This window comes from Oculina patagonica, chromosome 4 (assembly GCF_052425735.1).
Source record: "Oculina patagonica isolate OP01 chromosome 4, crgOcupat, whole genome shotgun sequence".
Taxonomy (NCBI): Eukaryota; Metazoa; Cnidaria; class Anthozoa; order Scleractinia; family Oculinidae; genus Oculina; species Oculina patagonica.
The window spans coordinates 14,053,061-14,080,727 of NC_135761.1; the positions used below are offsets into that span (position 1 = coordinate 14,053,061).

The following is a 27,667-nucleotide window of genomic DNA, read 5'->3' on the forward strand; positions in this document are numbered from 1 at the left end:
TGTTTTTTAACATTTTATTGATACCGTAAATACAAATTGCTTTCAAAAATCACATAACAAAATATAATAAAATAACTATATTAATACTAAAATAATTTTTAAATACTGCTTACAATATAACTTTTTATATTGTGTTATTTTTTTTTGTAAATATATATTAAAAATATATTATTTTTTCATTCACGTGTTGAAATTCTTGAAACTCAACCATATCACCATGTTACATGTAACTAATCTAACAAAGATACTAATATTTGAAGCACTGTTCCCCTCTGGCCTGATTTGTGGTGTTTATCAAAACGGACTTACTGTATGTTTAAAAAGTTTCTCTGTTAAAATAATTATATTTTATTTATACTAGTTATGCAACGCTTTCGAGTGGTATACTATGGAATATCCCACGAGTCACTTGTATTTTCTCGGTATACACACGAGCCTTTAGGCGAGTGTGTATGGCAAGAAAATACAAGTGACAAGTGGGATATTCCATAGTATACCACGAGAAAGTGTTGTGTAACCATTTTATACCATGTCATAGAAAATACGCTTACTAAATTTCGTCGAGAATACAGTCGCAGCGCACTATGGGAAGGTTGAGTTGAATACCGTCGAATATACAACGGCTTTCCTGTATTCTGATTGGCTGTATTTTCTATGGCATGGTATAAATAAGTGTATTGTGATGGAGTATAATAATTATTTTTTAATATTATTGATATATTTTCCCGCAGGTCCCTTCACAAGACAACTAAAAGCGAACATAAGTTTAGAGTATGGTTTCTTATAGATATATATTACAAAATAACATCTTAGTTTCATTTATTACTAACAGAACTTACGCCACGTTTTAACGGCCGTTTTGAGCCTGCCTGTATACATGTACTGCACGTGCTCTGTGCATGTAATTGTTTCCCAGCCCCACCTCACGTGTTTACGTTTTCCTGTCACGCAACTGTTACCAGTGCCGTCACGCTTCTGCTCATTTGTTGGGAAAAAGTTGCGTGACAACAGAGAGAGTTAAAAACCTCACACCAATTTGCAATTAATCCAACATTGGCGATTTCGTGGTAACATTACTAGTAATATTATGACTAAGTGTATCATTACCAACTAAAGCCGTCTCGTAGGAGGACGGCAAAGGAACTAAAAAGCGTATGGCGACTGCGGCGCTTAATATCAACAAAGAAATAATTAAAGGAATAAGTCGTTTTATTATGAGAGACTTTTTCTCTGATGATGTAAGTCTGCTACGGTCTTTAACATCGCACGCTGTTGCCTTTGATTCATTTCCTTGTTGCGCGAATTCATGTTGGCCATTACTCATGTCACGTGAGCCATTACTCATGTCACGTGACAGTACAGCGAGTCTGAATTGAGTGTTGTCAGCATCAAATCGGCTTAGAAATGGAAGAGACGACGATTTGTAAATCCAGCTTGAAAGGATCATATCTGAAAAACAGGTTACTACGCTTATCAGTTGAGTATGCACCGAGGGAAGTTTCGCGCCCAAGTTTTACCGTTAAAACTCTGCTGTTGTCAGGGGCGACAGAACTAGTTTCCATTGGAAACATCTCGTGCTATTGACGTCATCAGTCTGCTGTGCGCGCGAAACCGAACTTCCAGATTCGAGAAAGATGGCGGAGTATCAGGTGAAAGTGGAATATACTGGAGCACAAAGATCGGAAGAACAAAAATGGATCAGTTTTATGGTGCCAACAGCTTTTGTGAACTCAGGCCATTAATCTTTTCAGACACTGGTGCAAGACATAACGGGTCGATGCCCAAGTCTGAACTTCCTGAATGAATATAATATGAGAATCCGGTACTTTGACGACGAGGATAATTGGATCAATCTAAACAACAACGACGAGCGAGGCTTTCAGGAATTTTGGCAGAGCGCAAGAACTGTTCCAGAAAGAGAATTTAAAAGAATTAAACTGAAGGCTGGGGTTCTCGGTTCCCCAGTTCAAGCTGGCCCGTCTCGAGCGAGTTCATCAAGCACTAAAGTCCGGTATGATACGAGCACATCTTCATTCATGCCGTCACCTGCTGCTGAAACATGTACAGGGAACAGTTTTAAGTTTGTAAACACTATTCCTGCACAAAACGCTGCGCTGTCAGGCACAGACCTTAACCCTGTGGATCGGATGCTATCGAAAAAACTTGCAAGTGTTGAAAGTGCGACAAAGGCGTTAGAAAATGCCAAAGTCCAAAAGGACAACTTTGAAAGGGAATTATCAAAAGCAGAGTTACATAACTCCGGTCCTCTTTCCGTCTGTGGGAAATGCCATTTGAAGATAGGTCACACTAGGAGAAACTGTGATGGAGACGATTGTTCATCCGTAATGTTGTGTGGAATTATTGATAAGCATCCCACTGACAAAGCTGCAAGACGAAAGTTATCACAGCAGGTAACTAAATGCGAGACTGAATTAGCAAATCTCCAAAGCGACTACAACAACAAACTTAAAGCTTACAAATGTGTTGAAGATTCCTTTGCTAGAAAGATTGAGGCTGATATCGTCGCTTCTGAGCCAGATAGATACATTGTTAACGGTGTAAAAAACTGGGCGCTTCTCAATAAACACATAGCGCTACTTCAGAAGAAATGCAACGGAAAGCTACCTCCAAGGCACAGTATAACGCAGTTATTGAGAGAAGCAGTCCAAGAACACGAAATGAAATCGTCACACCAACCTCACAACAGGGAAAGATTTGTGAACCCAAAGAAGCGAGTTTTGGAGGAAGAATATTCCATCAAATTTCCTCGACGCAGTTCATCGGCTGCAAATACTTCCTCCACGTTTTTAAGTTCGCCATTTTTGTCAGAGATGGAAGAATCTGATTTCAGACTAGCAGTTCGTCTGCAAGAGGAATTCAATAACGAACAATCAAGCGAGGTATTGGCGACAGCTGATTTTGTATCCCCCTGTAGAGAAAATGATTACTCTGGCATGTATGTACCCGCTCAGGGCTGGAAATCACCTACTGTCGAACCCGAATCATCTCAGAGAGAAGAGGATGCGGCGAATGCCCTCATAGAACTTCAACGAAAAAACAAATGATGTGCAAGAATATTGACCTTAACATGCATTATTTGTGAAACCCTAGCCTATGTTAAATCGTTATAAATGTTCAGGTCAGCTGTCAGGTTACGTTCTCGTTTTGTTGGTCGGAATTTGTTCACATTGCTTCCGATTGTTTACATTCCCGTCGCGGTTTATCGGGAATTTAATATATCTTGTAGTACAACATCCAGATGTGTGAACGTTTGCGTTTTTATTTGTAACAACAGTTTCAATCTTTAAAAATTAAAATTAATTAAGTTAATTCACAGTAATTCAAGGACCCAAAACCGTGTTTATCAAAACAAACTTTTTCACATAGAAGACCGAATGGTTTCTGTTACTATTTTTAGCGACAACTTGTTTTGGAACCGATTCGCCGACAGCCTGAAGAAAGAAGACGCTTTTAATCAGCTTTCCTTGCTTTCTACTGACAAAAGTTATAAATTTGGCGAGTACTTCAATCGGCGAATTTACGGAAACAATGAAATAAGAATTTTCGGTAATAAAGTTGTCGCTAAAAATACCTCTTGTTTACAAAATGTTGAGTTCTTATCAGAAATATTTAATCCACTTTTTGAAGGTTTGAATTAAGTTGTTGTTGTAAGATACATGTGTAATTATTATTACACGAATGGAACTCATTTCAAAAAGGAAAAACATTGATTACAGACAGTTTTCACATCATTTATTAACCCTTTTACTAACTGAGACATCACTTGGGAAATTAAATCCTGTGACATCTGTTCTTAAAATACAGTAAATTTCAGGGTTGACAATAAACGGCACTAAAATGAAATCAATGGATTACAGTTTTGTGACTAGCAACTCTGCGGAAACAGTCAAAAACTAAATATTAATGTATGAAGTATATCTGAAAAAATTTACCATGTCATTTGAAGTTATGTAGTCTTGTGCTGCTTCGAATGCAGCAAGTTGAATGTTTTCGTTTGTGACTTCCCAAAGGTCATAACGCATCACGGTCCTCATTTTGTTAAAAACAAACTCAACTGGACTAAAATCAGGAGAGTATGTTGGGGTGTAGACAAGTTCAATGTTTCGATCATTCAGCCACTCCTGTAATGCTTCCCCACCTGCAAAATGGTGAGTAGCACAGTTGTCCATCACGAGTATGTCTCCTACTTCAAGCGCCGGTCTTCCTGTTTCCATGTTGGCTGCGTTTCCAGCCTCACCGAAAAACCGAAGAAATTCGATGGTATCCGATGCACCTTGCACTGTATTCATATATTCTACCCCGTGTAATCCAGCTAAAAGATTAACTGTTATATTAGGTGAATCGTGATAACGCAAGAGTTCTATGCATCTTTCTCCAACTGGTGCGTGACCATACAATCGCTTACCGTGGAAAGGTAATTTTAAACCACATTCGTCGAAGAACTTGAGCTTAAAGGGATCTTTGGTATGAAGGTAATCAATGAACATTTGAGTGTTTGCCATATTTTCTACACTAAATCTTTCTTGGGCAACAGTGCTAATTTTTTTCCTTGAATATTTCAAACCAGACAACATATTGTTGTTCAATGCACGCGAAATCGCAGAAATGGAAGTTCCATTTGGAATGTCACCAAATTCGTTCAAACCGTCGTAAATTTCCCTTAGTGATGAAGTCGGCCTTTCTCTTTTGACAGTCTCAATAAACTGCAAGTCACCTTGAGTTAAATTAGAGGTGTTTCCTCCTCCATGCCGCCGTGGTTCAATGGTACGTTCAGTGTGTAGACGCTGCCACACGTTTTTCACAGTATTTTTACTGACTTTGAAAGCGTTTGCCACATCCGAAAATTTACCAGGAAAGTAGCCGGTATTAATATCGCCACCATTCCTAACTATTTCATCTACTAACGATGTTCGTAGATCACGCGAAAGTGCACAGCCCTTTATAAAGGTTCTGCCTTTCGAATTTAACCTCTCCATGTTTTTCGCACTTGTCAGTGAATCAACTTTCGCGCGAACGGGACTGCTGACGTCAATAGCACGAGATGTTTCCAATGGAAACTAGTTCTGTCGCCCCTGACAACAGCAGAATTTTAACGGTAAAACTTGGGCGCGAAACTTCCCTCGGTGCATACTCAACTGATAAGCGTAGTAATGTGTTAGCTTTTTGATAATGTGAGCTATGTTGTTGTACAGGGCAGTTTATCAACTTTATCGAAGCATCAGTTCTCGGTGAACTTAAAGAAACTACAACGCACTCAACAAGCAACGCCACTGATTATTGTTTGTCTTCAAACCTTGCTTGTCATTTACGGAAATGACGCTCTGAGACCCCGTCCACACTGATCCGGATAAATTTGAAAACGGAGTTTTCACCTCAAAAACGGATAAAGTGTTTTCCGTTCATACTAATTAGGATAAATTTGAAAACGATACGATACATCGCACGCAAAGCTGCAATGCTACGGCAGACCTATTGTAAAGCTAATAGCCTGCGTAGCTGGCGGTATTGTTGGGTCTTTTAAAAAGCGCGCACAAGCAAGCGGCGCAGCCGCGAGTGGCTTGGGGAGGAGGAATCACTACTCCTTTCCAAGCCACTCGCGGCTGCGCCACTTCCTTGTGCGCGCGTTAAAACCTAGCCTTGCTCAAAGTCGCTCGTTAGATTCGCAGGAAACCGCTGGATACGGAAACGGAGGGCGCGCGGGCATGAGAAACAAAATGGCGGAGGATCGTGGCGGAACGGCTGGCGGAACGAGCCATTCCTCGGCAAGTGTCATTTGTTTTCCTTCGCGCGCGCGTTCACAGAAATGAATCCCGCGCGATTTCAAAGGCGGTTTTACTCAAGTGGTTTTTCGCGCTTGATTTCAAAGCGATTTTATTTAAGTAACTCTTTCTGGTAACTATAGATGCAAAGAAAAAACGAGCGACTTGGGGCAAGTCTAGTTAAAACCCAACAATACCGTCAGCTACGCAGGCTATAAGGCTAATTAAATCTCTTGTTTTTGACAGAGATCACATGACTATTTGACGTCAGCGTTTTCGAAAAGCTCCGTTTTCGCCGTCCACACAACACCATCTAGCCGGCGTTTTCAAATTTCTCAATTTTGGAGACAGTTTCGAAAAGCTCCGTTTTCGGTGACCGAAAACGCCGTTTTAGTGTGGACGGTTGGCCTATCCGGAGGAAAAAAGATCAAATTTATCCAAGTTAGTGTGGACGGGGACTGAGTAGCCGGTACACGTACCTGACTCTTTTTTGTGAATTTCTCCATTCAGTAAATTGTCAGATGTTTGGTCCATTACAGGTTTTACTCCTATTCTTTGCTGTGCCTGATAAGGACGAAAAAATCTTCATTAAAAATAATCACATTCAAAACTCAACTGCAATAACGCTGGACTGATCGCTTTCAGTACAGTACAAAGAACCAACAGGCCCCAGGGGGGGGGGGGGTACTCCAGCCTGTAAATGACGGGGATGATCGAATGGAGGCAAAACTCAGGACCCAAAAAAATCCCTTAGTCTTCCGACATTACCCAAAAAAATCCCTGGACCAAAAATAACCCCCCAAAAAATCCCTTGTCAAATTACCCCTAAATTGCCAGGAGGGGCAGTAATCTAACACAAAGAAAATCATAAAAAATTGAACGCTGTTGTGTGTTTATTCATCATACCATAAATACGCCAAGGCCCCGTCAAGGCACTTTAGTTCGTTTTTAATACCCAAAAAAATCCCCTATTTTAATCAAGTCACCCAAAAAAAATACTTGCCAAATTCTCCAACCAAAAAAAATCCCCGAATCGAAAATTTCAAACCCCAAAAAATCCTTCGATCATCCCCGTCACTTACAAGCCGGAGTACCCCCCCCCCCCACCCCTGGGCTACAGGCTAAAGTCTGGCATTTAAATATCCCAAAATATAAGAACTTCAGCCGAGCAAAGAAAAATAGGTTCTTATACAAAAAATCACTCCATTTTTGATGATCAAAATTCTGGATTTTAATTGTGTGAGAAACTTCTGACAAAAAGTTATTGTGTATATGTTGTCTTTGATTTACATTTTTTGGATTTTCACTAGAAATACGTTTTCCATAAAGCTACAGCGCAATATAGACGATTTAAAATCTAAATATCTAATAAAATAAAGTACAGAAATGTATGGAGCATTTTTGTTGTTAAAAATTCAAGTGCTACACCATTATGTATTAGAAGTACAATAATTCTGCCAGTGGTGACACTACGACAACCTCTGAAAAATAAGAATCTATTTTAATAATCTATTTTAGTCTTAAAAAACCTAATCAACCTGAATTGTGAAAAACTACACAGTCATGACAACCGGTGAAAAGCTGACTAGGAAAAGGAAACAACCGTTAAATTGATTTTTTGGCGCTACGGTGCTAGAAACGCACTTTCTCACACTGCAGTTAGATTTCGATGAAGTTTTCATGTAAAAATGTAAAATATTTTACTTTGGCGCATTCACATAAGCGCAGTCCTGTGGAAAGATCTATCCAACCTGTATTAGGTGCTTATCACAAGAATCTGCTGAGGTGCAAATTGGTGATGGTATAAGTGGTTGAATGGCCATTCCGGAAAAAAACCCGGGCTTAGCATAATAAGGGTTAAGCTTTCCGTTCGAGTGTAAGGGTATACTCACTAGTTTGATCTGTTTCTCCCAGTCTGTTCTCCACAGCATTGTCACATACAAAAAGGCCTAAAACATAATCAACAGAGCAAACTTACTTACGTAAAACGAAGATTTAACTACACATAATTATATAATAACCTGAATTCTACGCGCATTTTGATTGCTTCTCACTTATGATCTATTAGAGTACAGGCACATAGATGACGTCACGCGGTGGTGTGACTCGCGCGCGTGATCAGAGTTCATAGTCCAAATCAGAGTTGTCGGCAAAGTTTTCAAACTCGCGGGGCCACAACAAAGCAGAAAAGTTCAGCTTAATTACAAATCTACTGTGGGAAATAATACGCCAAGCATCGTTCACCTTTCGAAGAATTTAACTGGGCTAAACAAGCTTGAATCATCAAAATCTGTATGAAAGTGTTTGACCGATGTTGTACAGTTGGAAGACGCTACGGGAAACAAATGAATGGCGGTTGAACACTTAGGTTAATGCTTACAGATTTGAACAACTTTCCAAATCGGAATAAAGGTTAGTTTTTTCATTGAGTTTCAATTTACCATTTTTCTGTTTATTTAATCGGTTTAACAGTGCTTCGTGGTTACGGAAACTTCATTTATCGTGAAATGAAAACAACTTAGCTCATGGGTACCGGCATTGCTCACACTGAAGTGTACCGCTGAAGTCTTGTGTTATTATATAAAACAAATAGATTCCATTTTGCCGTGGGTCTGTTCAGTTATAGATCACAGAAGACGTCAAAATGTGGTATGAACATCAGTGACCCACTCGCTTAGCGGCTCGTGGGCCACTTTTCTGATGTTCATACAACATTTTGACGTCATCTGTGATCTATAACTGAACAGACCCACTGCAAAATGGAATCTATTTGTTAATCAGACATTACAGTATCTGGTAAGGAGTTCATGCTGACCTGCACAAAGATTGCACTAAACAGACCAATCCAGAGACCTTTAACACAAAAAAAATAACAGCAAAGATAAGAAAACCTCTGGCCAAACGGTAACGCAAGCGGATTCAAGTGATCGCAAGTCGAACTTGCGTACAGACTTGCGTTGGCTGGCCAAACGGACTCGCAAGTTTACTCGCAAGTGCACGCAAGTTGTCAAAAAGCCATTTCAATGCTACTGCGCACGCTTCAATTCCGTACTTGAAGTAAACAGCAAGACTTTCGTTGACTTGCGTTGGGTGGCCAAACGGTGAAAAACTTGCGATAACTTGCGTGCAAATTTTATCCCGACCATAAAGCAAACGCAAGTCATCGCAAGTCCTGGCCAAACGGAGACGCAAGTGGGCGCAAGTTGAAAGCTTGCGTTGACTTGCGTCTCCGTATGGCCAGGACTAAGATTGTTACCCCAGTCGTATTCAACATTAAATTTCCAATAGTTTGTCCTAAAGTCTTCGAACCTCTCATAGTTAAGCTGGTAAACGCGAATACAAATTAAATTTGGAAAAACGGGATTCTTTGAGGTAAACATTGTAACAATAAGATTCCGCCATTTTGAGATTTGTAACAATTTTAACCCGGAGAAGGGGAGAAGGGCAGTTAAACTACCTGAAACGTCATTCAAGAAAAGAATTTTAACCTCAAATAATCCTCATTTATCAAAATTTAATTTGTATTCAATTTTACCAATTAAAATGTCCACTTTAATGAAAGTTTATAAACAGGAAGGACCAACTAGAGATATCTGTTTAACACTTGTGTCCGTTAAGAGAGAGTTGATTGTATTTATAATAAGGTGGACACCAAAGACTCGTTACTCCGTACCTGTGATATCATGGAAGACTAAAAACATCAAAGCTATGCCAAGAGGAAGCCCACAACAGCAATAGGCTATAAAATTGATTAGCACTCCTATCATCTGCCGGCCAGAGCCACGAACAATTCCGCAACAGACACCCTTAAACGAAAATTGAACTTGAATTTGTATCACTTAATAAACAAACAATTCTTTGCTCTGCTAGACTGATACCTACTCTGTTAGACTGTCCTACTAAACATTGGCAAGTTCTATGCTTGAAATGCAAAATAGGTCAGATTTTAAGGGAGGCGCAGTGGTCTAATGGCTATCACTCACTTTTTCACAAAAAAAGGACCTTACAAAACCTCGAAGTTCAGACCGTAATCATGTTCATATCGAATAGACCACTTTCAGCTGTAACGTCTCGTCACGTGACTATGACAATATGGCGGTCAAAGTTACGGGCACGCGAGTTCTTATCGGGTTTTTTAGACAGTTACAGCAAATAGAAAGGAAAGAGCGATATTCTGCAAAGTTAACAGACATGCACAGGCGAGATCCTTGAATAGGTTGATAACTCATGTCAGCACAGGCTTACCATCATACGTTTGTGAGGTCACAGCATGCCCATATGAATATTCAAATTTCTTCACTAATTGCTATTGTAAATATTTAAGCTTTCTAAAATCTGCTTTTACGACTTTCATTTGTAATAAAATAAAGTAGAAACATTTTCGCATTGTTTAGGTTTGTTTTTAAGCCGCTTTCTTGGCGATTTGAACCGCGCGAGAGCAGTTCTGGGAGTTTAAGTTTTCGACTTGTGTACTGAATACAAATATTTACACAAGGCGTGCAACTTCCACATCGGAGAATCGGGTACTGCCTCTGGAATGCAGCCGAAAAAATATATTTGCTCGAATCGCTTTTATCAGAGCTTTCGGTCCTCGATGGAACAGTCTTCGAGCTATAGTCTGGCTTAATTTGAGTTCGATCAGTTCGCGGATAGTTCTTTTAAAACTAGCTGGAATATCAAATTAGGTAGAAAATTTGCCGATTTACTATGATCTGTACCACCTACTTGGACAATTTAAGCAATTTTCGCTGAAATTGGTCAAAACTACTGCCTATGCCCTCCCTTAGAAAGCAAACGCGTTCCACTACAAAACGTCCTCTGGGGTACCCCAAACAAATACTGTTCGGAAATCACAACGGCGAAGCCGAAGACAACGTGAACTGGGAAATTAATTTGTTCCGCTATTATGTGGATTTGTTGAGTCCACTAACGAATATAAGGTTTGAAGAGGTGTTTATATAATTTAAAACACGTGAAGTCGAGATGCAAATTAATTTTCCCAGTTCACGTTGTCTTCGGCAGTGTTACACCTCTAGTAGTCTACATTATCATAATAATTTTAAAATACCTGAATTCCATCAAAGACAAAAAAGGCTGACATCAAGCGAATAGTCTTTTTGTATAACGATAGAACATCACTGCAAGACAAAATGAAAAAGGTTATTTTGTAATCTAGCAGAGAGAATTCCTTGGAGAATTTCATGCTCTCCCTGGTAATCTGTAAGTTGACATCTTATGTACAGATTGAGTTAAACAGCTGACAAGTTTAATCCCCTTCCCCCATCCCCTGCACTTTGATCAGATTAACCCAACAATCTGAGGCACACGACACACACACACACACACACCGCCAAACAAGGGAAGGCCGCCAGAAACGAGGAAGAGGGAGCGGGGGGACAAAGCAAGGGGGGAGGGAGGGGGGGGGGGGGAGGGAAGAAAAATCGGACACAACCCAATGACCCTTGTCAGGCTTGATTCAGGGTGTATCTTGATAACTGTCTTGGCCTTATGTGACACTCTGGTCACGAAACAGACATGACTGCTGTCACATCACTGTGACAGCACTTCAACTGATATTGGTAGGTGCAGTGTTCTAACGGGTAGCATGCTGGTCTCTGAAGTAGGCGATGCAGGCTTGAGCCCTGGCTGGGGTAATTGTGGTATGTTTTTGGACAAGACACTTCATTCCCAGTACAGTACTGGCCCAGGGCTGCAAATAACAGTCGGTCATTGGACATTGGCCGACTAAAATTTGCTCATGTCCGACGAAATCCCAAGTGTGATCAGACATGATGTCAGGACAATTTTTTGATCATAAATCATTTTGCGGCAACAATGAATAAAATTCAACCTTTTGTTTTTGATGTCCAACGACAATTTTGTTTTGTCCGACCCAGATGGTGTCTTAGTAGGACATATGTCCTTTCAAGTGAAAATAATTATTTGCAGCGCTGTCAGCTGCTCTTCACCCAGGTGTATTGGTACCAGCATAATGATGGCGGTAACCCTGCGATGAACAAGAATCGGTTTATTATGATATTCCGCCTCGTGAGTGAGTTCAAACATCTTCGAAACTTTGTTTATCTTCGGAAAAGTTCGAAAAATGATCGGAAACGTTCACATGGCCTTCGAACAGAAATCGGAGAATCTTCGGTCTAGAAACTGCTCAGAAAACAAAAAGTTGCTAGAACGGAAAAAGTCGCTCCAAATATGAAAACCTGCCGAGTATTAATTGGTTCAGTCTTGCCCCCCCCCCCCCCCCCCCCCCCCATTTTCCAAATCGCTTCGCCGCCTCTGTACTCCTGGTATTGGCTTCATATCACGCCACAGAACCCAGTAGAAGTGTACCACATCTGTGGTCCATTTGCCCTGTTGTAGACTTTTATTATGATATACATGTATAATAAGCCAGTCATGGGCTCCTGAACAAACCTGTTGTCTGTGAAAAGCCTTCCAGTGTTTTCTTGAAGTCCAAAGAAGACAGCAAATACCACAACCTCTATACACACTGTGAAAATAACAGACACACATCAGCCAGCTCCTGTACATGTAGCAGTGGGCTGTAGCAGTGCACTTACTGCTTGGGCAACTAGCTCTGTTCCAATAGCTGTTTTCCGTGACTGCTCCCCAACAGACCGAGCGCCTGGAACAGGCTTCCTGGGCGAGCAAAATTTGAGAGCTGATTTTCCAAAGGGCAAGGTTGAAATTCATTTTTTTTTCTAGCCCAGGTGAGCAAAATGCTGACAGTTAATGAGTAAAAATGAAATGTCATGTAAAATAGAAAGTCATTTGAGAGTTGTACAGTTATATACTTAAGACAAAAATATAAAAAATTTTGGTGAAAAATCAAATTACACTAGAGCAGTTTTCAATTGAGTGTCGTAAAATCATAACCAAAGTAATTACTCTGACCAATCATAAAAGACACAGACCAAACAGTTAGCCAATCATAACTCGAAGCAAAAATGAAATGTCGTAGGCACGAAGCGCGGGAAAACGTGCGTGAGCGAGTCACGATTGGTTTTGGTTTTACTTCTGATTGGCCAAAAAAGTGGCGCAAGATTTTTAAACCAATCACGAAGCGTAGTAATGACAAAATAATACAAACACAAATTACTTGGTCGACACTCAAGTGAAAACCACTCTATTGCTGCAGGAATTAAGGATTTACATAAAACAAAAAGTAGTGTCCATGCTGATAAAGTAAGTAACATTGGTATAATTATAATAAATTTCTTTAATTACCAACAACTGCAAGGGCCACTTTTGCTGTCCTTTTCGCAGCCCGGGCATTTCCCGCACCAAGAGCATTTCCAACACGAACACTGGCAGCCACACTAATTCCAACAGGAATCTAAAGAGTTTTAATGTACACATTGGTAAAGACAATCGCTAAACCAAGGAAGACTTCATTAAACAATGCAATGGAAGGCTGTCACTCCAGCCATCCATTATAACATACTGGGGACCTCATGCATCCATAACGTTGATGCTGAGGGCAATGCCAATCAAATACAGTCGACTCCTGTTATCTCGAACCCTCGCTAACTCAAACCTTGTGCTAACTCGAACCAAAATCGATTTCCCCTGGATTTCCATCATACATGTATTTTCTGTAATTTTACCCTCAGTAACTCGAATCTCCCGCTAACCTTTTTCAATTTCCCTTAAATGTTCGAGTTATCAGGAGTCAACTGTAATTTTTTGAGGCCCTGTTCACACTATTAATCTGGATAAAATATATCCTTTTAATGCAGATAAAATGATTTTGTCCACATTTGTTCTGATAAATATGAAAACGCTCAAATGAATGCTAGTAGAGCACTTGCCGTTACTTGAGTCCAAATAAAATTTAAATTTGTGGCTGCAGTATTTTCAAAAAGCCTTGGTTTCAGCAGTGCAAACTATGCCACCTATCCAGCATTTTTAAATTTCTCCACTCTGAGCAGCATATATACAAAAAAGCCTGTTTTTGATGACTGAGTGAAAACGCTGTTTTGGTGTGGATTTTAGTCAGACTAAACCATAGGAAAAGAAAGAATGATACAATGGCAAATTAATCAGAATTAGTGTGGACAGGGCATTAGTGAGTCTATCGGCGTGTGAACAAATCTCCAGCTGAATATTGTAAGATTTCAAAATACCACCGAAAAAAATATCACCCCCCCCCCCCCAAACAAAAATAATGAGGAAGTCCTAATAAATAAGATATACCGTAACTTTCGGCCGAGAGCTTGTTCTTTACTTTACACTGATAGGGGGCAATGTTCAGAGATCTGTAATGATTGTTTAAGAAACAACTGAAGAACTTGTAATAAAGGGACTCTGTCACATATGAGTTATCGTTTGCAAAGAAATTACTTCTCTGGATCTAACTGACAAAACCATTGCTGCCTTAGAGCAGTTTTCAATTGAGTGTCGTAAAACCAAAACCAAAGTAATTACTCTGGCCAATCACAAAGGACACAGACAATCCAGTGAACCAATCAAAACTCGAAGTAAATACATGTAGCTGGCAAGAAGCGCGGGAAAACGTGCGCGAACGAGTCACGATTGGTTTTGGTTTTACTCCTGATTGGCTGAGAAAGTGGCGCGAGATTTTTAAGCCAATCATTATGCGTAGTAATGCAAAACCAAAGCAAACGCAATTTACTTTCGACACTCAAGTGAAAACCGCTCTATAACCAAATGTATCTCCTGGGAGTTTAATTTAAAGTTACAAGCAAATTATGAGATTGACTTTGAAAACTGCTCAGCCCAAACAGTATTTCAAAAACCCATGTCGCAATCCATTTCAATCTTCTTCACTTTTGGCCATCCGCACCTTCTTTTGTATTTGCTGTGTTACTGAAATGTCCTTTCATTGTTTTAAGCATTTATTTTTATTTATTTTTATTTCACCAAATTTAATTGAAGGTCTCATAAATTTTCATGCCCATAAATTTGGCTAAAATCCATGACACAGTCCCTTTAATATCGTTAATAATGTTTTGAGCATTTTACTATGTAGTGTTCTTGTATGCACCAGAAATTTCCGTCTAAAAATGTGAATGCCGCAACCCCCTGATACTGTTATGCCCACAGAAAATTGGGGGAGCTGGGGATGGGAGAGATTATAATTATTATTCACAATTGTAAAAAAATATAAATATGATTACTAGTACAAGCAGTATTGTCCCTCACCATATTAACAAATGCTGCCCACTGGAAAACGATACCATAGGTTCCTAACTGCACCTCACCAAAAGTCCCTTTCAAAAAGAGCACAATTCAACATATCAACAACAAATTCATTGATCTCAGGGCTCAAAATAATTGTCGAGGAGTCTCTGGACATGATGACCAACCAAATTTATTTTAGCTTGGTCATACCTCGATTCTGCTCGGACAAATTGCAACATGTAATTATTAAAGATATGTAGAAAAACAACACCCCCACCTTAAGAAATAACATTCCCTAAATAAATTATTTTTTTAATACAAATAACGACACTGCTGACTGTCGAAGTTAGATTGCCGTCCGGAATCTATTTTTTGCTGAATGAATTGTTTGTTATATATACGATGTTGCTTACCTCAGTTGGGGCTGTATGGTCCACGTTCTTTACAAAAAGTTTAAAGTTTTAAAATTTCCTTTAGCAATAGTTCTTATTTTTCAATTCTATTTTCTCTTGGTTTTATGGCAAGAAAACATTTTGTGCAGAACTTAATTTGATTAAGAGAATATTATCGACTTGTGACCGGACAACATGACCAGCAAGGAGAGTTACGTTACATCGGTCAAGTCCCCAATCAGGGGGGGAACAGACAACCGGAGCACGAGCACGAGAGGGGGAGGAGGAGGGAGGGGAGGGGCCGGGAGGCAGGGAGGCAGGAGGAGGGCAGGAGGAGGGGGCGGGGGGGCGCGGGAGATGCCATCAGGCTGGACATTGTCCGTTGACCGGCCGTTATTTCAATGCCTGGCTCTCATGGTACCGGTAATTATTATACCAACTGTATACCTGCTAAAAAGGCTCCAAGTTCAAAACTCCACCAGTCAATAATGGTCATCACCATGCCAGACACAGCAAGCTTAATAAACTGTCCCCAGTCTAACAGACTTTCAGTGGTCCAGCCTGAAATTCATTAAAAAGTGTTTAATTAGTGATTAAATCCTGGTTAACAAAGATGTGCCAACAGACTGCAGGGACAAAGATTGTCTTAAATTTGTTAAAACAGTGGTTGATTTTTTAGGGTTATGATAATTCCAGTACACTTTACTGTGACCAAACTACAGCATATCATCCATTTAACAATTCTATTTACGACAAGGAGCCTAAGCTTTTTATTTGTGAATTGTCAACAAGGCGAGTCCCGTTAATTTATAGAGCACAGCGCACATGATCATGTTTGATCAGGGACTATAAAACAATGGAAGATCCACTAGTTTGATTGGCAGGTTTTCATGAAAACACAATTTAACTAATTAAGTTTCTGTTAACAAGTATAACAAGAAACTCAGTTGGAAATATATTGGAGATATTGGAAATCTGTAAATCTGATTGGTTCTCGCAATGTTTTCTTTTCATCAACAGAATGCGATCGCAAGCACGTTGGTCTTTAAAGGGTCCAATAAAAAATTATTCATGACTTAATTAAGAACATAAGTTGCAGGGTTTGGACGGCAATCCTTTGGAGTTTCATCTAAAACAATTAGACTACTGGTCAACTCGGCTGCACCTCATTGACCATTTGCCTATAGAATACTAAGGCTCGTGCTAGTCTAATTGTTAAATACAGTAGAACCCGTTAACTCGAACTAACTTCCATTTCCCTTGGATTTTACCCCACTTTTCAGTCATTATTACTCCCCTAACTCGAACTCGGATAACTCGAAAACCCTGCTAACTCGAACTAAATTTTGTTTTCCTTGAACAAAATTTGGATCAAATTAACCCCAATAACTCGAATTTCAGTTCTTGCAACTCGCCACGGATGCATGCCCATTAATTAGAGCAACGAACAAGTGAAGTGCTGAATATTCAGTTGACTCTCAATTATTAAATTGGATAACTCGAAACCCCACTAACTCAAACTGTTTTCGTTTCTCCGGGGTTCTACTGTACCGGTACTGCTTTAATAAATACAATGAAGATGTTTTACCTGGCCATGTTTGTTTATGCAGTTTGAAAGTCTTTACGTAGGCAAACAGTAACAAACACATAATCAATGTGGAAAGAGCCCAGCTGAATGCTACTCCTCTGTGAAAAAACAAAACAAAACAAAAGGCGATCCTTAAAAAAACTATCAACTGAAATTATTAATATTAAACCATACCACACATTTTGGCCGGAAGGGCTGGTGTAAATTTGCAATGAAAAATACAAGTTACCAACTTGAAGAAGCCTATTAAAAAAGCAAAAAAAGAGCCCAAAAGTGTGACGCTTCAAATTAATTCAAATACTTTGATATTAAAGTCATTTTTATCCAATCAGAAGTTCAAGAAAGCTTCCAGTTGACTTCTGATTGTATTAAAAAAAAACGCAAATTAATTAAAAGTGGTTACGTTTGTCTAATGGTTTCCAAGGAATTAGGTGTGGGGCTTTTCTCCCTTAGACATATAGTACAAGATAAGTTTTGCTTAATAATTATAATTATAATATTTTTAATAATAATAAAAATAATAATAATATAATGATTACTATCATATATTGTTTCGAGGTTTAGTAACATACAAACTCTAAAGTTTAAAACTCAACTTATGCCTGTCAATTTTATTCAAGGTGACAGCCAATGAATCTTGCAAAAAAGAAGCAATTGAAAATTATGGACAGACATCTAGATACCAATAGGTACAACTCACGGACATGACCTTTGGAACCTGCTGAAGTGAACTTCTGTTTTCTGACGGGTTTTGATGGCAGTGGAAAGCAAAGCAGCCCTGACCCCCTTTCCAGTAATTTAAGGTTGCTCATCTAACTGGTAACTAACAAAACTACATCTCACCCCATATATTATGTTTAGATGTCCCCTATCTAAAGCACCTACTCAATATTGATACACAAAACACCATTTAAAAAATAAGATTTTTAATTTTGGATTAATTAAAAGGATGCTTACCTAAACCCCAAATCAAAGACAAACATCATCAGTGAATTAATGCCAATTTGAACACCATCGGAGACCAGGCCAACATAAAGGATTGGTTTTACAATGCTCTAGAAATAAAATAATAACTCAATTAATGACTTCCTGAGCATACCACGTGAACCTATGGTACTCGGACTCCCAGAAGTTTGCTATTAAAAAGCAAAGAAAACTGCTACACTTTTGAGTAACAGAGCATTAGTTCATGAAAACTGCAACTGATAACATGCACCTGGAAGCCAGTACTGATTGACTATAATTATCATTTTCTGGGGGGTGAGGACTCCTAAATATTAGAGGGGCACAGATGTTTTAGGAAATTTGAAATAAGGGGCTGCAAATAACAGTCGGTCATCGGACATTGGCCAACCAAAATTTGCTCATGTCCAACGAAATCCCAAGTGTGGTCGGACATAATGTCAAGACAATTAAGGTTTTTGATCGTAAATCAATTTACGGCAACGATGAATAAAATTCAACTTTTTTTGATGTCCGACGACAATTTTGTTTTGTCCGACCAAGGTGGTGTCTGTCTAGTAAGACATATGTCCTTTCAAGTGAAAATAATTATTTGCAGCGCTGTCAGCTCCTCACCAGGTGAGGACAGAATGAGGGGGGATGAACGAATCGTTATGATTCCGCCTCGTTATTTGCAGCCGTGCAAGGACCCTATAGTCATATGGCCACCCTCCACCATGGCCCCCTTGGTGCCATTGAAATTTTGAAAACTGTATGGCAAAGTGAAATCTTATTGCATTGCTGTAAGTTGTGTTACTAGAAGTCTGTTTTTATTACTTCTAGCAGTTTTACAGTGATCTTTTTAGTTTAGATAGACTCGCTCCGCAAAAAATATAATAACGAAATTTCTGTATTTAGACAAAAACAAAGGCAAGGCTGACTAGGGTCCTTTAAAGGAGATCAATCTGAGTGTGGCTCAAGCAGTTTTTGTATTGCTTCACATGCAACCCTAATTGAGAAATCCATGGCTAAGAATATTGGCATTCTGTTCTCAAAACTATGAATGAAACCAAACTCTATAGTTTGCACCCCACAGCAAAACAGAAAGCACAGTGACACACCCCTTTCATCTACCCCCTGGTTCATATATATCACCCGGGGGGGGGGGGGGGGACTCGCATATGAAAGTGACGGGGATGCTCGTCGTCTCGCTTAGGGGTGTAAATTTCGGACTTTTGGTCTCGCTTAGGGTGTTCCGGGGAAAAACGCCCAAAACGCCAATAGTTTTTAGCCATAATGGTCTCGTTTAGGGTTACACACAAAGAAATATACAAATATAAACTCCATTCTTAGTTTTTTGGTATCTTTTAGGGGTCAAGAAAGGCTTGAGCCACACCCAGATTGGTCTCTTTTAGGGGTTCTTTTCAAAATTTCCGACAAGCATCCCCGTCCCTTTAATATGGGAGTCCCCCCCCCCCCCCGGGATATATCAGTTGATACATACCTGAGTTAGAAGATACCATTGCAATAGCTTAAATAGAAAAATGCCCTATATGAAATAATAATTAAAAGATCTGTGTTAATAATCATTTAGAAATTACCTTTCTCTGTGGGAGGCGCGGTGGCCTATTGGTTAGCGCGCCCCCCTCTCTCTTGTTTTGGGGGGGGGGGGGGGCGGGGGGGCGGTGTTTTTTTTTGTGGCTTTTTTTTTTCTCTCTCTCTCTCCCCCTCTCTCTTTTTATTGCGTTTTTTTGTGGGGGGCCCCTCTCTTCTCCCGGGGGGGGATATTTTTTTTTACCCACCGTTCCCCCTCCCCCTACCCCATTTTTTTTTTTCTGAAATCTGCTTGTTGTCAGATGTCTAATTCTTTGGATGTGAGCTACAGATTAGTTACAAAACATTTCTCTGTATTTATTTCTTCATTTTTTTTAAAGAAATAAACATAATTTTCTACAAAAGACTTGTTTACTAGCGGCTTTTGCAGTTCTTTTGGGGCAGGCTAAACAGAAGAAATTAACCTTTATCTGTTTCTCTAAACTATAAAACTAGCAAAAAAATCGTGCAAATCCTACAAATCATCAAGAATGGTCTAAAATTCCAAATAGGTTGGTTGTCCCCATGGCCCTTCAATTATAATTTAGCCTTAATTTGAAATACTGGTACCTTTTATTCTTTATATGCATTGTCTGAGAGATAGATAAAACAATAAATATTTATATTCACACACTAACATGCATAATTTCCATAAAACTTGTATTAAAAAGATATTTTAAAAAACTAATGGTTATTAAGAAATGTTCAAAGAACTTACTGTTAAGGAAGGAAGGTATATTAGAAGAAATTCTTGTGTCAGACTGGATGTAAAAGAAATGAAAGGATACAATATCAATGAAAAGAAAAATAGAAAAGAGCTTTACAACAATGTATACATGTATATGTTGTGGTTTAAATTTTTCCTTGATTGGAAATTTTTCAAACCAGTTTGATTTTTATTTTCCTTTGTTTCAGATTGTGATGATCAATTTAAGACAATAAGAACTAAAAATCTAACTGATTTAAAAAGTTTTTAACCATTTGAAGGAAAATTTAAACCACAACATATTTTATGTATGACTAATGATCTACAGTCTGTTTGCTTACACTTAAAACATATATCAGGGCCATAGTTTGAAAAATTGACTTATCATATAGTTTAAAACATTAATTCGGACTGTAAAATTTGATGTTCTGGAAAATATCCATACCCTCCCATTTCCTCTCACCCCTCTAGAAATTCTAGGTTAGTTTCGTAGTTCTTTATTATTTCTTTATTTTTTTGAAGAAGATATGGATGAGAAATGCACAATTTGTATCAGTCTACATTTTAGTAATGAACAGTGAGTGTACTATCATATACATGTTAACATACAAGAGTTTAGTTTAATCCAAGCATATTTAGAGCGGTTTTCAATTGAGTGTCGTAAAACCAAAACCAAAGTAATTACTCTGGCCAATCACAAAGGACACAGACAATCCAGTGAACCAATCGAAACTTGAAGCAAATACCTGTGGCTGTGGGTACATGTGGCTGGCACGTAGCGCGGGAAAACGTGCGCGAGCGAGTCACGATTGGTTTTGGTTTTGGTTTTACTTCTGATTGGCTGAGAAAGTGGCGCAAGATTTTTAAGCCAATCACCAAGCGTAGTAATGCAAAACCAAAGCAAACGCAATTTATGCACGTATCAATGTTAAGCTGCTGGGGGGGGGGGGGAGGCCGGGCATAGGCCGGGCATTTGAACTTAGCTGAGACTTTCTGATCAAATCCCCAACCCAAGGGCATGTGTGGATGTTCAAAAGAGTCACTTAACGTCAATAAAATGTTGTAAGAAAGTCCATTAAAACGGTCAAAAGTCCCCACTATGGGCAAATACTTGCTGTCAAATCCCCCGCCTATGCCCGGCCTCCCCCCCCCCCCCCCCAGCGGCTTAACATTGATAGGTGCATTACTTTCGACACTCAAGTGAAAACCGGTCTAATTTGTTGCCCATGCTTGCACTCCCCCGTGAAACATACCATTCCATTCGACCGATCCGTGCGAAGAACAGAGCAACGAGCCAAACACCAATGAAAATGACCAAGAACGGCACAGTCACAGGAGCAAGCAACGAGTCCACAGCGACCACAGAGAAGGAGACAGTGGGACACGAGAAACAACGAGAGAGAGAGAAGACGGCCCGACCTCCACCGACGACAGACGAAGGGAGGGGAGAACACGAACGAGAGAGAACAGACCGGCAGCCAGACCGCGAGGCGCAGCCCCCCGACGAAGAGCTTCTTCCTGCTTGGCTTTCCTCTTTGCTTCCTCCCTTTCGCTCTGAGCTTTTTTAGTGCCTGCTCACTCTCTTGACCATGTTTTTTGTTCTAGCTGACGTTGATTCTGCATTGCCTAGATTGCCCGCTAGTATGCGTTCTAGTGTGCGTGTCTCCGGCTAGTGATTCTTGTCTATCAGTCTTTTTTTTCTTTTCTCCATGCCAGCACCTCCTCGCTCTCAGATTTCTTTCTTCAATTTTCTCTCCTGCATCCTCGCTCAAAATGCTTTGACTATGACCAGTAAAAATACTGTCAATTTCTTGGTTAACTGCCTTCTTAGGTAATCTTCATTTTCAAAAGACCACCCTAGGGCTAAAAAAACTACATCGAGCCTCCTTAAGGAAAACACTTAATTTTGTTCCCCAAGAATCTCAGTGTTTGCCTCGGGAAATATGAGATGTGAGGGAAACAAAATTAACTGGTTTCCTGAGGGACTAGTCGTAAAGTGATTTGTTATATAGCACAACTATAAGACTTAGAAAAACAGCAGCCGTCAGTCAACATTCGTGGGCAACATTGCACTGTTACCCTCTGACATCATAGATTTTGCAACACTGCCCACTCAAAGGCTTTTGGCATGAAACAGTTTTATTGTTAGACGTCATGTGACCTCGAAGTAGCCAATAACAGCGAGTGGTGTTGGGGAAAAAAATCCAGCTATATGACAATGTGAAATATTTATTAATACTTACGTTAAATATTACATGATTAAATTTATTTATTTTATTTCTTTTTTTGTGTCCCCTTTAGTAGAGAGTGTTTACCTGGCTGAATTCTTTGAAATTAATAAAGTTGTTGATTGATTGATTGATTGATTGATACTTACTGCGCAATGTTCTTTTTCTGGTGTACCATCAACAAAAGCAATTCAGCATTAATCCATAGAGTCCAGGCTAGTATGCACGCTATTCCTAAAATCCACACTCCTCTCTGCAACACAACACCAACCATACGAAAGTTCTTGGCTCCAAATGCTTGGGAGCTTAATGTTTCCAGGGCAGAACACAAGCCAATGAAAATAGACGGTCCAGTGATGTTAATGAATGATATAGCTAATGTTGCTGCAGCTAATTCAACTTCCCCAATACGTCCCGCAAAAAACAAGGTGATCATTGCGACTAAATGGTAGAAGAAGTAGGCCAATATGGTTGGCCATGCTAGTGTAAACAACCCTTTGAGTTCATCACAAGTGCTTCTTGACAACACTTTACCACAACAACCAGACGTCTTTTTCCCTTGCGGACATTGTTTGTCCCTTTGTCTAACATGTACTTCAAATTGATTGCTTGGTAATGCTGTGTGCTCTGTACTGTCATCAGCCATTTTGTGCTTGACTACCGTGATGTGATCTGCAAGCATGAAAAATAGACAAATTCACAGGAATTAAACATACAAGTTCTTTAGGAATGTAACCTTCCTGATGGCTCATGGTTTCATATGTCTTCTGTGATCTCAAATTTCTGTTTTATGTCAGAGCAATACATGGCTTTGGCTTCACTTATTACATATACAGTCACCCTCTACGGACACCCCACAGATGGACACCAGGTGATGGTCCCTGCCGTGTAACTGACCAAGACGGACAACAGACGGAACCATGGACGACGAGGAGAAAACCAACTGGACAAGAGAAGAGCACCGAAACACGCCGAGCCCGAATGACCACGGAGTGAGAGGACAAGAAGGGCGAGTATCCCTGAGCACACAGGGGGCGACCCAACAGACAACGACGGACAGTGAAGCGGCCCAACGGGCACGACCCGACCAAGGGGACCCCCAGACGGACGGGGGCGACGGCCGCGAGAGAGTGACTGTACATCATTGTCGGATTTAGAGGAGGGGCCTGGGGGCCCAAGCCCCCACCTTATTTTTAGAACAAATAGAGGCTTATGATCAGAGGGCTGGGAAAAATTATTTTCAACAGAGGGCACCCCCTCTTATTCTAGGGTCTGCATGATGGGGACCCCCCCCCCCATCTGAAGGTCTGGATCTGCCACAGTACATTGTAATTTGCTTGCAAGTCGGCAGTTTTCCTGTTGTTGTGTTTCTTGAAAATCCAGAACTGAAGTTTTACCTCACATCAAAGATCTGTCCAAACAACTCTGCTTCTGCCTACAACCACAAAGAGCACACTCTGTTTTCAAGTCAGAAACTACACTAAGATCACACCAAGTATGGTCAAAAGACAATCGACGCAGCTAAAGAAGACAGCATGGTTTACAGGATTCCCTGTAAGTGCGGCAAAGATTTTATATCGGCAAGACTGAAAGACCTATGCAAGGCAGGATCAAGGAAGAATCAAGACATCTGTCTCACCTGTGAGACCTTCCAAGGGGTGAAAGCGTCAAGCGACTTGACCCTGAATTCTGGCGACACAGAAACATTTTAACAGCGACATCATTATGGCACTGAAATGCGACAGTGACACAGTGCGACACCTACCCCCATTGGAAGGCCTCACCTGTATGCAGACCCTCCACTGCTTCAGAGCATGTCCATCAAAATATGTTTTTAACTAAAAAGTCATAATAAAGCAATGATTCCAGGTAGCAGGGCTCAAAGTTTACTTTTGGCTTTGGGAGCACTTGTGCTGCCAGGTATCAACTTTTAGGCGCACAGCTGTAATTTTAGGTGCACAGCTAAAAGTTTTAGGAGCACAGCTTAAATTACTAGGAGTTCCAGAAGGGAGTACCTGAGAACCTGAGCACCTAATTTCGGGAACTTGTAAGTTTTATGTATTTTATTCGCTGGCTGGGTGGCTTCATTTGTGACTTGAATTGTATCAGAGTCTGATGAAGTATTCGCCAAAAAAAGATAAACGTAGATAAGCTTTGGATTGCGAGAATAAACTACATTATATCGTTGACTGTGCATTGATTTCATGAAACTAAACCCTGGGATGTAGTTGAACAATAAAGAGCTTTATTTCTTTAAACGTTGTTCTTACCTTGAAGAAAAAAAAATCTCTCGCTGTTTTAGTTCCGGGTAACATAGAAATACTCAGATACTAGATAACCGGGGTAGCACTTCAACATTGAACACACGAAAACCAAGATGGCAAGATTTGGAAGAAGCCTTCACTCACATGTGTCAGCTGAGTCGTATCTAAATCGAAAAGAGTCTGGGGCAGAATGGAACATGGTGGAACGATGAAACTCGATCGAAACTCAGAGATACCATAAAGGAAGGACAATAACGCACACACTGAAGCCACGAAAACAGTGTAACTTCATTATTTAGAATCTAAGAAATATCCATGTTCGACTTTTTTTTCCTTTTTTTTTTTTTTTGATTGTGTCAAGCTCAGGATGTTGTTTCTTATCTTGCCAGACAGTGTCAGGAGCACAATCAAAAATCTAGTCGCATATGCGACCGGCTGGTAGTTAGCTTTGAGCCCTGGGTAGATGGACCTACCACCAGGGGGGGCGGGGGGAGAGTCGGAAACTACACTTAGATCACACCAAGTACGGCCAAAGGACAAGCAAACCAGCTGGAGATGAAGAAGACAGCGTGGTTTACAGGATTCTCTGTGAGTACGGCAAAGTTTATATCAGCAAGACTGGAAGACCTATGCAAGACAGGATCACGCAAGAATCAAGACATCTGACTCACCTGTACGCAGACCCTCCACTGCTTCAGAGCATGTCCATCAAAATATGTTTTTTTAATTAAGAAGTCATAATAAAGCAATGATTCCAGGCAGATGGACCTATTGCCGGGGGGGGGGGGGGGAAGTCAATAAATACACTAAGATCACACCAAGTATGGCCAAAAGACAATCAACCCAGCTGGAAAAGACAGCATGGTTTACAGGATTCCCTGTGAGTGCGGCAAAGTTTATATCGGCAAGACTGGAGATGCAAGACAGGATCAAGCAAGAATCAAGACATCTGACTCACCTGTACGCAGACCCTCCACTGCTTCAGAGCAAGTCCATCAAAATATGTTTTTAATTAAAAAGTCATAATAAAGCAATGATTCCAGGTAGATGACCCTATCACCAGGGGGGGGGGGTAGACAAGTACCTTACTGGCTTTGTTGTAATTGGTAATGAAGCTTAGCATCGATCAATGCCGAAATCTACGGAAGTCAGCAATAAGAAGAATGTCTAAAAAATTGGCTTGTGGCTTAGTTTGTATAAATTTACACCTCTGCAGGCTATTCTGTTGAAGACATTGGTCCATGTAAAGATACCCCGTTTAAGACAAAAAGGGGTTATAGATACCTTTTTCTAGACACTTTCACTCACTCACTGCCTTTATATATTTATGCCCACTTGCACGTAGGGCAGGATTTTTTTTTTCAAGACATAAGAGCCTGAAAACCATACCCTATCGGGCTGCACGTCCTTGTTAGGGCCATTCACCCCCCCCCCCCCTGTTGACGAGTGTTTCTGAAGGGGTTTTAAAAGTCATTTCAGCGTTCTTGATCTTTCAAATATTACTGAAGGGGTTAGGGGAAAGTTGGCTTTTTTCTGATGGGGTTTAGAGAAATCGGGTTTCTCTGAGGGGGGGGGGGCATCATGTCAGCACTTTGATCTTTTTTAGGGGCAAATTTTGACTTACCTCATCAACAGGGGGAGTGGATATAAAATGGAATGGCCCCCCTTATAAGGGAGTATCCCCGTTCTCGTTTCTCATGGCCAACATGTCTGTCATTTGAATTTCTTAGAATGGATACGTTCGTTAAAATATTAACACTACGACAGGGATGTAGCTATGATTGTAAGAAAAAACAAGGCAGACTAATGAACAAGCAGCTCCGCACCATCAAAAAAATACTCCAAGTCTTTGTTTTCTAGTGAAATTTCAGCCGGTGATAGCCAGCTCTTTAGCTACATTGCTTAAATAAGCAGCATTATCCCAATAGCTCACACTAAACCGGCATTATATTTATACTAAGATTATATTAAAAATCTTACCGCACAAGGCAGAGCCAGGAAGCTTTGTGTGCTTCAAGGAACCGGCACGGTTTATAACAACCCGATTCCCAAGAGATGTTTACATCAATGCAGTGATTTTTCTTACTGAGTAAACAAGTTAGATGCATTGCACCATCAAGTGAAATCTTGAACACAGATCTCCCACGGCCAAGGAAAATCATCTTCTCTTCGGGGTTAGATTACGTCTGCGACGCAGGCTACGTTTAGAGTTTCAGTTTTTGCAAAGACCAGACTCGAGAAGACGTCGGAAATCGAGCCTTGTGCTTGATCCTCTCGTACACAGATCTCCTACGACATGAAAATCCCTTGGCCAAATTCGATAACATGGAATCAGCTGTTTTTGCTAACCAAAAAGGTCACAACTTCATTACGATTTCTGTCTCCTCGTAGCCTGTTCCAGGCGTTCGGTTAGTTGGAAGCGGCGCGAAGAAGGCCGAGCGAAAACATGGCGAGGGGACTAAGGCGAGGGAGCTCGTTTTCCTCCCCTAATTTTTTTTAATTTTTGTTTCAAGTAAATTGGTAACGTGCGTTACCAATCACATTCCGTTACCGGAAAAATACTCAAGGCAAATCGTAAATTTCGATCGTGCCTTAGGGGAAATGCCACTAACGAGGGAATAAAGAATAAATTACTATGCTTTTGAAAACGAAACCCTATATTCCTTCTTTGAAATAGCTGCTTTTAAATTACTTCCGTCTGCCACGGCGGACTTGATTGCGTGTGTCAGCGCATGTTTAAATAAACCCGTTTAGGGTCAACACTTCAGCTTCTTGATCCCCGTTGCACTTTTTAGAAGTTCCAAAATTGTAATTTGATGTAACTTTATTTATTACACTACATAGGATTTCATTTCTTTAAATATTTTTTTCTTTTCTTTTTTATTTTTTTTTTCGTACGAGGCGGGGGGGCGAGGGGGGCTGCAGCCCCCCCAGTGCCGAAATGTTTCGGGCAAAATACTCAGAATTCGGGCAGCAAGCCTAGAGAAAAAATAGAAAATAAGCCAAAAAAAT

The 27,667-nt window shown here is 40.2% G+C and overlaps 1 protein-coding gene across 1 annotated transcript; it reads right to left on the minus strand.

Annotated features, from left to right (window-relative positions):
* Positions 1 to 27,074, minus strand: LOC144651463 (multidrug and toxin extrusion protein 2-like). The gene is made up of 16 exons (XM_078511404.1): positions 26,636 to 27,074; positions 22,541 to 23,063; positions 20,176 to 20,218; positions 19,369 to 19,413; positions 17,880 to 17,977; positions 16,923 to 17,020; positions 15,782 to 15,895; positions 14,964 to 15,031; positions 13,026 to 13,134; positions 12,213 to 12,288; positions 10,849 to 10,918; positions 9,454 to 9,586; positions 8,596 to 8,633; positions 7,673 to 7,729; positions 6,260 to 6,344; positions 1 to 1,449 (listed from the first exon to the last, which is right to left on the minus strand). The coding sequence occupies exons 2-16, from the start codon at positions 23,035 to 23,037 to the stop codon at positions 1,043 to 1,045; spliced, it is 1,938 nt and encodes a 645-aa protein (XP_078367530.1). The 5' UTR covers positions 23,038 to 23,063; positions 26,636 to 27,074; the 3' UTR covers positions 1 to 1,042.
* Between the last annotated feature and the right edge of the window lie 593 nt (positions 27,075 to 27,667).